The sequence below is a fragment of the Ambystoma mexicanum genome, chromosome 4p (genome assembly GCF_040938575.1).
Source record: "Ambystoma mexicanum isolate Mex_15411 chromosome 4p, UKY_AmexF1_1, whole genome shotgun sequence".
NCBI lineage: Eukaryota > Metazoa > Chordata > Amphibia > Caudata > Ambystomatidae > Ambystoma > Ambystoma mexicanum.
In genome coordinates, this window is record NC_090927.1 from 198,392,801 (window position 1) to 198,405,290 (window position 12,490).

The 12,490-nt window shown below is 43.9% G+C and overlaps 1 protein-coding gene across 2 annotated transcripts in view; it reads right to left on the bottom strand.

Moving 5' to 3' along the window:
- The window catches only part of ELP3 (elongator acetyltransferase complex subunit 3), a 1,295,792-nt gene that overhangs the window by 1,123,666 nt on the left and 159,636 nt on the right, over window positions 1-12,490 (bottom strand). For both annotated transcript variants that reach the window (XM_069605694.1, XM_069605692.1), the window contains exon 3: window positions 11,110-11,248. In XM_069605694.1, the coding sequence (XP_069461795.1) occupies window positions 11,110-11,248 (139 nt within the window). The remainder of the gene's footprint in view (window positions 1-11,109; window positions 11,249-12,490) is intronic.

Below are 12,490 nucleotides of genomic sequence, written 5' to 3' on the forward strand. Positions count from 1 at the left end.
CCATAGAGACCATATACCATGGCTTGTGTGGCACTGGAAGCGGCTGCAACAAGCCCACTGGTTTGGAACGTGGTACCTTGCACTGGGAACACACAGAACAAGAAGCTAAATAGTCGATTACGTCCCTATACATAGAGGGACACTAAGCCCAGTGGCGCAGGGAGTCCAAGGTTTTTTGCTGGCTCGGGTTGGCCGCCAACAAAGAATCATGAGACCATGCCAGTGCGCGAAGATGCGCCTCCCCAGGCGGCAAGTAAAAACGGCCTTGAATGTATGGTAAACCCTGCACCACATCGAGTTTGAGGGCCTCGCAATCCCCTGCATGTGAGGAAACCCAATCAGAAATCAGGGAACGAAGAGAGGGCTGAGGAGTACACCCGCAGACCACTAAACAAGGCAGTAATAGAGACCGGTCAGAAGCGGTACTGCCCGGGTTGTGAGCCAGACGCCACAACACATCTGCACAAGTGTTGAGCCCGGCCAGTCGGTCGGTATGTGATGGTGAAGTTGAAATGAGAAAAGAAGAGATGCCAGCGGGCCTGCCGAGCGGTGAGGCATTTCATAGACTTAAACGCCAGGAGGCTTTGATGGTCCGAGAAAACCGTGACTGGGTGGCGCGGCCCCAGTAAGCGGTGCCTCCATTACAAAAAGGCGTCCTTGATGGCCAGTAATTCCCTTTCCGTGATGGGGTAATTGCGCTCATACTGGGTTAGTTTCCTTGAGTAATAAGCAACCGGATGGGTCTCTCCCGAATCGGGACAACACTGAGACAGAACCACCCCTATGGCAGACCCAGAGGCATCAGCTTCACCAGAAATGGCAAAAGCGGATTAAGGTGTTGTAACACCGGTGCAGTTGAGAATGCAGCTTTCAAGGCCTCAAAGGCCCGCTGTGCCTCCGGATTCCATTGGTATGGTTGTTTAGAGCTGGCTAGAGCAGTGAGGGGAGCCGAAATGGAGGGAGAATGAGTGGATGAAGCGCCTGTAGAAATTCGAGAATCCTAAAAAGTACTGCAAGGCCTTGATCGAGGTGGGGACAGTCCATTCAAGTACTGCTTTGACCTTAGAACGACTAATTCTGATGCCCTGGTTGGTAAGGTCATACCCAAGGCATTCCACTTCGTGGAGTTAAAAACACATTTCTCTGCTTTGACGAATAAGTAGTTTTCCCTTAGTCTTTGTAGAACAAAACGTACGTGTTCAGTGTGCTCTTCCCTGGAAGAGGAGTATATCAAAATGTCATCCACGTAGACCACGACAAATTGGTCAAGGCAGTCATGAAAGATGTCATTCATAAACGCCTGAAACGTGGCTGGGGCATTGCAGAGCCTAAAGGGCATCACGAGATAATCGAATAGCCCATACCGGGTTTTAAAGGCCATTTTCACTCATCCCCTTTTCGTATTCGAACAAGGTTGTAGGCACCCCGGAGATCCAATTGTTACATACCCAAATTGGGCAGGTAGTTGGGGCAGAGAATTAGAAACAGACAAGGGGTAATCTCATTATGTTATTGACACAAAATGTTTTCTGTACATTGCATAACCATTCTTGTCACACTCGTTCTTTCCTATTCCTCTATTGATACGTGCAGACGCTCGGCACTTTTAACATTTTCGCAGTCCATCTTCTATCTTTATACCATGTTGTCATGGCTATCATACACATAAAAGATCCAACCACGTCGCTTCGCGCCTTCTATTGCGGCAGAAGATCTTCTCTCTTGGAGTACAGTTACGTTAACTTACCTTTGAACAACAATAATTTTTTATTGTAATGCCTCAGCATCATTATAGTGTTGTATATTCAACGCTGATTACCTTTATTGTAGCTGCTCAACGTCCTGTCCTCCGTTGACTGCCATTCAAGGTGGACCCAGACATAGAAGTTACTTCCATAATGTTTGTCCACATTTTTTAATACTTTAGACGCTATGTCAGCGCTCTCTGTGAATTGACACTTTTACTGACAGGTAAAACCTTTCATCTCTTTTCGCTTTACTTTTTCTCCTCAGTTTCACTCCAGTATTCAATTTTTCTCAATGCACGGATCAATCTTTTTAAGCTAAGATACCTGCTATGCTGACATAACAACCCAGTTTCATTCAACTGGCCTTTATTATGATACTTTCCAGGTAATTTACGTACTTTTAACACCAATAACACCAATGGAAGGGTGGCACCTAGGTATCTACTAAAGCTGCATGCCACAAGTTTGGATTCTCTTAAGGTGTTTTCTTTCACCAGTTTTTGATTGATCACGTCTTGGTTTGCTCACTGGTATGGATGATCCTTGCAGCATTCTTCTACTTGGGTAATACTTTGGCTTACTCATCAGTTGCCTGACCAAATGTCTTTTGCCATTTTTGGAAGGCATGATTTGCATACATAAAATTACTCTTTATAAAATGCTATGCTTTACTACAGAAATGTTTTGAACCATTATGAATTTGAACATATTTATTATTCTACAGATTGGTTTAACTGCACCTGATGAAGGGAATCTTGTATACCGAAACACGTGATGCTTTCTATTTTTATAAAGAAGAACTGGACAAAAAACACTTTCATGTGGATATATTATTCCTGAATTAAAAATGTGTATATACTATGTAGTAATATTTATATAAACACTATATTGGGTGTCATACAGCACAAAGGTGTGCAGGGGACGGGAGTGTCTGATTTCCTTCTCACACTATTGTTTGAAAGAGGGCATCTGTTCCTGGGCATGCACCCAAGATTCAAAATCTTGTGAACGTAGACACCGAGTACATGGGGGCAAAGAGGGCAATTAGCCCCATTAGCAATGGGGGCAAAAACATCACTTTGCCCCCATGTAGGGATGCTGAGCCATTTTGCGTTTCTGGGTGTACACCCCAAGTGATCTGTTTGCACGGTCTGTGCTTTGTCAATTTTGCTAGAGATAAACTGCTATTGGCTTGAAAGTCATATACTTTAATGCAACATTTTGAGCAGGATCAGGGATCTACAATAAGTTATTTGAATGTAGAGGGGCAAGTGCGGACAATGAATCTGTAAACGTAGCACAACAGTTTAAGGAACTTGCAGAGATGTTACATGTTCGGTTCTGCCTGAAGATTCTTGGACACTCTCCTCCTCCCCACCAATTCCTTGCAGAAAAGGTGCGATTATAATGCAGTTTCCATCTGGGGAGGGGTTCACGCTCCCTTAATTAGTTTGGTTCCTTTCAAGGGAACTTTTGGCCCGGCAATGAAAATTAAAAGTTGGCACCCATGATTAGGCATTCTCACTCCAATGGCATCTTCTGAGATGATCACAGACTGATTGCAAGGAGGAAAGCTCCAATTCAGAGCGGTCTTACCAGTGCCTGAATGCTTAATTGCCAAAGACAACACTTGACCTCGCACAGAGCGAGTATGTTTTTTGTTGTAGTAGAAGGAGTGCAGGGCAGGCCAGGTGTCTCTTTAACCCTGGTGATGCTGAGAAGAGTCCAAGTCTGTGGGAGTGGGTGCTGCGTAGTTTATTGGCATGCATATGTACGTGAACTGCTGCTGGAAAAGGTTCCTGTATACTATTGATGGCTGTGCCCCTAAAGTATTGGATTTCACGCCTTTCCCTAAAGAACTGTCTGCAAATCCATTGGCTTTTAAATGTTGTGTTACCCAAAATTGAGCAGTAATATTTTGACTAATTTAAAAAAAAAATGTGTTTAAAAAATGACAATACTTGAAGGGCTAAGACTTAGGCCATGAGCGGGTTAAGGTTCTCTTGCATCAATACAGTGTAAATATGTATCCTGTGAGGAACCAGGAATAAGACGCGGACACATGGGATTTATGGTTTTGGCCAAAACCTTTTATTAAAATAAAAGGGGTGTTAGGAAATACCTCTGTTTGTTTGTTTTGTTTTCTTTTATTCGTATTTATATAGCGCACAACAGCCCGAGGACATCGTGGCACTTGTTACAGTACAAAGCTTAGTTACTTAGTTACATGGTCATTAGCAATATATGTCCCAACTCTAAGCGGTGTTTCCCTACGTAAAACAAAACAAAGGGTCCGTCCAATGCCAAGATGTCCAAAGCAAAACGTCACGTCTCCAAAGAAATATTCTGGCCCTCGCATTCTAAAGATCAACTCTAAGGTGAAAAGGAAAATGTATTTGGCCTTGAGTAGTGTACAAATGTTCAAAAAGGAAATGAGTAATTCCAACATAAAATGTTCCAGGAGGATAGAGTTCCTTGTACCAGAGGGTGGTTCCCTTCCCCTAGATTTCTCTTCACTCTGTTTTATACTTTCAAGAATATCAGTTCTTTAGGTTTCTTTTGATCAAACAACACAATTGGTATACAAAACAACTTGGCTGTTAGTCTGTATCTTGGTAGGATGCCCGATGTACTATCCTGCCATGTTTTCTCTCCTCTTTGATATGTTTCACCTCAGCCTTTTGCCAGTCCTGCTGTATCCTTTTCAGGACTTCCTTAGGTGATGTATTTTGCACACTGTTAAACTTGACCTTGTCTGATATGCTTCCTTACCAGGGCTTTCTTATATGAGCACACTTGCAACTTGCATTTGCCTGCTATATTCTCCTACCAGGTCTTTCCTCATATGTACACTACGCACACTTACAGACTTAATAGTCTCTTATATTTGGTCTGTTCTGTCTTGACTCTGCCTGGTACATTTTCCCGCCAGGGCTTTACTCATATGTATACTCTTGTGACTTCAATCTGCCTGGTATACTCTCCTACCAGAGTTTTTCTCTTGTGACTGGACTCTGCCTATTATACTATCCTGCCAGGCCTTAAAGGTATACGGCAAACACTTACAAACTTGACAGTCTTTTATATTTCCTTTGTTCTGTCTCTAAGTAATAGTCACTTGTGTGTTGTGTCAAATATACTTCATTCAATGTTATTTACTTTCAGGAGGGTTGCCAATATGCCCTCAAGTCCCTGCTTCTCTTGGGTGGACTCACCGGCTCTTGATGGCATGCACAAGTTCTCCCACTGCAAGCCTGCAGCTCTTCAGCGTTCCATCTGCTCTTGCCGTCACTGCTTCGTAGATTGTGTTCCTCTTGTGGCTCCCGCTCTTCCGTTCAGTGTCTTTCCGAGCTCAGGCGGTGTGGAGGCTGCCTTTCAGTACTTGCAAACGCACTGAAGCTTCTTGGCTGCTCCTGCCGTCCTCACAATGTACCGTCCGCTGCAGTCAGGTTCCTACGGTGAGCCTTTGCCTCCATGCAGCCCCTTGGTCGACACTGAGAGGACTAGAATTCTCTAGCCAGCGTCTCTGTCAGCTGTTTCACCTGTTTAAATCTCCCGGCCGCTTGCCTTTTCCTGCAACAACTAGGGTGCAGCTTGTGCTCTTTGCCTCCATTGATCTTCATCTTCTTCGTCAAAGTATTTTGGTATCTAGGAAAAAGGAAGTCAGTTCTTGACTTGAATGAAAAGTCTGGAAAAGTGTTTTCAGTAGTTTTGAAAGGCAAGTCAGGTTTTGATGACTTGTGTACAGAGTATAGAAAAGTGTTTTCAGTACCCTTGCTTGATGAGTGAGGGGAGGTATGATAATATGCCATTAAGGCATGGGGAATGGGTGGGGTATCCTCAAAGGAAAAAGGGGGATGCTCCGTCTCGTCCGATGATGTCATGTTGACATGCAACCCTTGAGGGTTGCATCCCCATGTGATCCTCCCTCATATAGCCGCCCCCAGGGTCAGCATCAGGTAGCGGCTGCCGTACACTGGCCACATGGGGAGAGGTCACTGCTGGGAAAGGAGTGATGATGCCAATGGATTCATCACAATCCACACCCCATGTTAAACACCAGATGAGGACCTGCGCCAGAATTGTTTCCTCAATGGTCTATGTCGCAGAGCTGAAAGGCAATCTTCTCCTGTACATTGGTGCAAGGCCCACAGACCTGTTAGGCTTGATTATCTTGTTGGACAGAAAGGTACGTGCGTGTTCTGCTTAATTTATGCTTGGTTTAAAATGGCGTGGGCGCACAATGCATTCTGGGAGTGCTCGGAGCCATGTTGGATATTTACTTCACTCCGCAGTGAAAGGCTGCACACATTTTGCTGAAGTGTTAGATTCACAGTGCTGAGACAAACATGATTTTTCAAACTTGGTATGCAGTCAAGGCCATTTCTGCTGGGAAAAGCCAACGTTGTTATGACTTACTACTGTTCTCCATGGAGCATGTTTTTAGAGCAGGGAGGCCCTGCGTTCCTTGGGGGGAGCTCTCGATTGACCCAGCTGGAAACCGACGGCTGTTCCTCAACTGCGCAGGTGCAATTCCAGAAGGTTTGAGAATTAACTCCTTTTTTTTGGAGTTCCTATATATGCGGAAACCCAGAGGGGTCAGGTGAGACTTCAGCCAGAGAAGGACGCTCCGTCTGGCCTTCCTGTGAGCTGTAGCACTCTCTTCCTGGCTGCCCCCCGGAGTCTTCCAGCCGCTTCTGGACGAGATGAGGACAAGAATTACGCTCACAGTGATGTATTTCTTTGGACTTCTTTACTTCTTCTGCGATCTATGTCCATGTTAGTTTTATGAGTTATTTCTATGTACTTGTAATCCTTGAATAAATAGCTGTAAAGAGCTGATTATCTTCTAAAGAGTGCGTGGCTGTGAGTTATTGTGTCTGTCTGTTTATGGGTTGAAGTATTTGCTCTATAATTGCATTGGTGATTTATGGTAGTTCCGTGCACTTTTCAGAGGAGAGCAATACAGTGCACTCGGTGCACAGCTCCAAATAAGATTAAGTCACTGTGGGGTCAAAAGACACTGGGCTTGGTTCAAAGGTTTTTGGCTCCTGGAGATTTGGTGATAGGCCTAACCCTACTAGTGAAATGTGTCAAGCCTAAACCGTCTCAATTTAATGTTTCTTCCAAGCTGCCTTTATCCCCTTTCAGTAGTGTGACAATCGCCAAATTTGTTTTGAGGCAGCTCATCAAGCGGGCCTTTACTGGTCTTAGCCTCGGCATGACATTACAGAGCTCTTGCAAGCAAATCCATTAATATAGGACTGGCCCCATTCAGTTCAGTACCAGACAAGGCCATTTGCACTGCTGAACTAAATTTAAAAAGTACTAAAGCATTTGCAAATGTACCAATTAAAAGCAATAGTTCCCCAAACTAATATTATATTTCATACATGAAGATCAGATAAAGAACTCATTTCTATGCTGCCCTTTTGGTGTACATATGGGGCTGTCACTAGGTAGATCTAAAAACAAAAGTGTTATTAATCTTTGATTTAAAATGGCTATCACAGAACAATGGAGTCACTCTAGATACTTTTTTGATGATCCACTCTGCGCCGAAAGCCCTGCACCAGATTTAAAGGCTAGGACCATTCAAAACATTCTGTAGCCCAAATAATTGATGTGCTAAGAGAAACAATGAGCAGCAGAGAGGCCTAAACAATCTGTGATGACCAAATAACCTGCCCAAGGCAGAACATTGAGTGACCCCAGGAGCAGACTACCAAGGAAATCATTGGTTGTGAGAAGATCCTCAAAGAATTATAGGTCAGGGAAAAGCCTAAGAGTACTGTAAGGAAGGCATGTATCAAACAGTAAGACAGACACAAGTGATCACAGTTCAAGGGTGTTTATTGAACTTCAATTGGGTTTGAAAAAAGCCTATATAATACTAAATCTAAAAAGATGGGAGCAAGCTACGACCATCAAATAAAAACAACGCAGTCCTGGTAGAGTCTTGTCAAAATAAAAGGGCCTATACTAATAAACCTATCCTCCAATCCTTGCCAATCCTTACCTCTAAATACAAATAGTGTGGGAAACAATGTTATGCAAAGGAAAAGTGTTCAAGAAATAATATGTCAGGATATCAGAGCAGTTAGCTCCCCTTCCCCACGTTTTCAGCACGGGACAAGGTGGCACACTCGAGCTTAGCAGACTCTCTGGCTTCTTTAGCATGAGGATGCAGTTCAAAACCTTAGCATTAGGGCCTTCTGTGCCAAAATCTCTTTGCCATTCAAAGTCTCTATTTCACATGGCCTGTTGCGACAAACAAACATTAAAGTTCCTTACTTCTTAGATTTCACATGTACACAATTTCTCAGGTGATTCACTATGGGACCCCTTCAACGGGCTCAGACCCACTTTAACACAATGTCCTCAGGACTTTCACGTATCCAATTTCTCGGGTGGTTCACTGGTCACCCAGGCTCCCCCTCCAACAAGTTCAGACCCACTTTAACACAAAACCTTCAATTAGTCTCCCTCCACCGGGCTCGGACGAATTCATCAACTTTAACACAAACTTTCTTTACTGTATCAACTTCAAAGACTTTTGACTGTGCGCAGGAATTTGCTTGACCTGTCGCAGGACCACTTCGATTCACAATTCTTTACAACTCTTTCACTTTTGCCACTTCTCAGCTAGATACCTTACAGAGACCTTCAATTGAGCACAAATGAAGTGCCGGACCACTCTGTCAAATGTATCAAATATTGGTTTCAAAGGTCAGTCATCAGCAGTTCATCTGTACTTGCATCTTTTATGACACGCATTTCAAACAATGTTCGTTCCACCTCTCGCCATAAAACGTTGCTGCTTGCAACCTTGGCTTCAACACAGACCAGTCTTGTATCGGTCTCCCCAACTCAACGGCTGTGTTGATTTCACTGATGCTGCTTTGTTCTTGGAGCCAAGGACGGTACCACAGCGACTGCCGATTCTCCCAGCCTTGATTACGGACACAGGAGGGCCCCGGGTATCTCCAGCACACAATGCAAAATTCTTTAGCCCGGTTTCCTGGTCTTACGCTTTCTATTTTCGAGGGTTCTGGAAAGTAACGGTTCCTTGTCAAAAAGGAGGTCAGGGGAATTTCCCTACTTGCAATCCCCTTCTGTTTTGCCATCTTTCTTCTGGAGTTCAGCTGCCCTCCCAACACTGCTGTTTCCTTGTGCGCTTTGACTTGCTCAAGAGTGTGCTCTCGTGCTCTGCCTGTTATCCGTGTGGGGAAGCTTAGTGGTAGTGAGGTGTGTGCAATTGTCAGTAATTGCCTGACGTCACCTGACCATTGTATTGGTACGCGTCATGTATACTGCTCCGGTGTTAGTCTGTTTTCTAACATAGCGTGCGATCCGTGTGAACGTGTTTGTGTTGTAAAAGGGGGTGGGCGTAGAGTTCCTAGGTATCCTACCTGGTAGGATGGGGTAGGGGTGTTACAGGGAAGGGGATACCGCACCTCACCATTCGGTGTCCCATTCCCACTCCCCGGAGGCCCCTCACCCAGGCGATCCTCCCGTACTGGTTCACCCCCAAGAACTGGATCCAAAAGCGATGGCCCTGTCCTGGCCACCTGGATGATAGATCCCTGGGGACTAGTGGGTGAGACACCTTCTTGTTTCTCACAGTACTCAGAGAGCCAATGGTTGTTTTAACACCCAAGAGCTTTGTAAGCGAACCTGAGGGATCCGGAGAGATGTAAAGGTCCTGGAGAGAACTGAAATAACCCTGAGAGGAACATAGAATAGGGTGAGAAGTAACCTGAAGTTGTGGAGAGACGTGGGCGAATGTGACTTCGGTTCAGAACCCAGAGCTGAAAACCTGACGTCATGGAAACGGACACCATACAGAATCTAAGAGGAGAATATTTCCACCAGAGTTTAGGAAAAGAAAGGCATACACGACAAGTCAGGGATCGTAGAGATACTTGTAACCCAGAGAGGCCTATATGAAGGAGAATGAGAACCTAAAGTACTACGAGGAAGGCCGTGAGTTTGAAGAGAACCCAACTGTGAGTAAACCGGTAGAGAATGATACATAAAAGCATCTGATGTATGTTTGTTTCTACAATAGGGAAGGACTTTAAAAGTATAGCTTTACTGGGCAAACTTGAAGAACTCTTGTTGTAGCTTAGCATTAACCTACAGGCCAAAGGACGTATAAAGAATAGGTTTTGAACTTTCTGTTGGGCATCACCTATGGAGTTTGGTTGTTGGGGGAGGAAATCACTTGAGGGACAGAAACGTATAAGGTACAACATGTATGTTTCGAGACCTCTTCACCCTGCGGTGCAGGGAGCACCTGGAGATTACCATTTCAAGTCAACCCATCCTCGGAAAAGGTTTTTTTTACGAGTCTCCTTATTTCTAGATTACTTCCCCAGTACTTATAGGTGCTTAACCCATCCAAACCCCTATATTGGGAATCTTAATAAAGACCGGATAAAAATTCAACCAACTCACTTTGGTCTTCATTTCTCGCCATCGCCACACTGCCTCATTTAACATTCTTTAACTCCACATGAGCCCCTTTCCTAGCCACTGCTAACACATTGCAGTTCTCTTAAAATTCACAGAACATGGATTCATATAGTCTCAAAACCTTAATTAAAATCATCCATTATTTTGTATGTTCAATGACTGAAATTGCAACCTGAAATGTACAGAAAACCTTTGCATCAATACAATGCCCCAAATATATTTTGTACTACACTAAAAGGGTTGACACAGTCCACAATGGACAAATTATATTTTGACATTTGGTCACGCAATTCCTCTTAGAAGGAAAACCATACATTGGATCAAAGATACATGAAAAGACCAGACTAGATAATGTTGGGATCAGAAGAGCTGGTGACATTTGGATTTACATGCGAGTAAAACCAACCTTCATGAGTTGACTTGGTCAGATCCACTATTGCCCGCTCCTCCACTGTTACCAGTAAATACCTACAGTGAATTCTGATTAATATTTTATGGAGCCATAACGTTAGCATTTGCTATTTAATTTATTTTGTTACGATCATCACTCATTTGAACACCTCACAGTGAAATACGCAATAAGAACTGCTGCAAGGCACTGAAAGGATGAGGGTCCTTTATGCTTAAAAGAAACATAGAACATAGCAGATTATCTCAAGTCTCGAAAAAGAAAGGTCTCCTCGAAATAAACACCCGTCTACCAATCTAACAACATGGGACCATTATCAAATCCTAAAAACTCTTCAAAGGGTATAGCATATTGATACTTTGGCTGTCAGCTGGACAGAGCAAAAGAGCAATTTAGTTTACAGGGTACACTATATACAGGATCCAGAGCAGACCACTTGTTTCAGTGGTTGAGACGTTTCGCTGCATGACTTACCCCGCTGGCGGTCCTAATAGGTTTGGCCTTCAGCTTGGGCACCAGTACCTTACGGTGCTGTGAAGGCACTGCAGCAATGATATCCACCAGTCGAGGTTGCGCTGAAAGGCCATACTTGGCGGAAGCTTTGGTTTTCAATCTACAAAAATAAGGTACGCATTACTACGATAGCAAAACAAATGTAATATTATAGACGTTGCTATCGTTTTTACCCAAGTGGATTATAACAATATCACTTCTATTGCCCCACCAATATGGACATTCCACAGGCTCCACAGGCATCGGAGTTCGTGCAATCCCATGGGAATAGTAGTAAGAAGGTGCCTCAGTAAAAAGTCCTATAATATCTGCAGGAATCAAAAAACAGAATTCTTTAAATGAGGCAGAAATATCAAAGTATAAGTCAGATAAATGTGCTTTCATTTTTATGGCACTGTGGGGATTTCTAAAAAATTGTGTCCTTCAATAAGTGAATAAAGTTCAAAATGTTTATTATTTTAGAAGTCTGGAACTCTATTCCGTGTCTCCTTTATTACCAGAGCTGGTCTCAGTCTCAATGTCCTTGGGAACTTTGCCTCAAGCGCCTACGCATAGCATTTGTACTCCTCAGTTTCACAAAGGTTTCTAGGTAGTTGGTCTTCAAATCCCGCCCTGCAGCTTCTGTTTTTACAGAGTGTTTCTTAACACCACTAGAAACTTTGAATTCAAGTTCAAGCATGCAGTGTTTCTTTGTACAGTGAGAGTCTCTGTGTCATTAGGAGCCTTGTATTCAAATTCCAGCATGAAGCATTTCCAAAGCAGGACATTTCGGCGCCAATTTGGTATGGACGTGTTGCCGCGCCTGTTCAGCGCGGCCATTTTTCCGGAATTTTAATTAACATTGCACTTTTAACTGTGCACTCTTAATACAATAAAAAATATAAATATATACACAACTAAGGCCGTCGCGAACCCTGGCCTGCAGGGCTGGGTGACTGAAGAGTTAACCGCAAGGCTATAGGGCTCTTATCGATTTTGTCTGCACCAGTTACTTCCATTAAGCTTCACGAGCGTTCTTAATGACCCACGTTAATATAAGTAACTGGTGTATGTGAAACTGATAAAATCTCAATCACCCAGTCGTTAGCTCTTTGGTATCCAATCCCTGCAGACCAGGGTACGAGACAGCATCAATGTTCCATTTTATTAACAAATTGTACGGACGTGCCGAAACATGCAGGCGCCAAAAGATCCCAGCACCAGACCGGTCGCGCCTAACAGGCCGCGCCGAACTGCCCGCGCGAAATGGGGTATACCGATCATTTCCCTTTAAACAATATTTCTCAAAGGCTTTGTTCACTTACCCTCTGGGTTCCAGCCAGCAGCCTCCCACGTTCTCAAT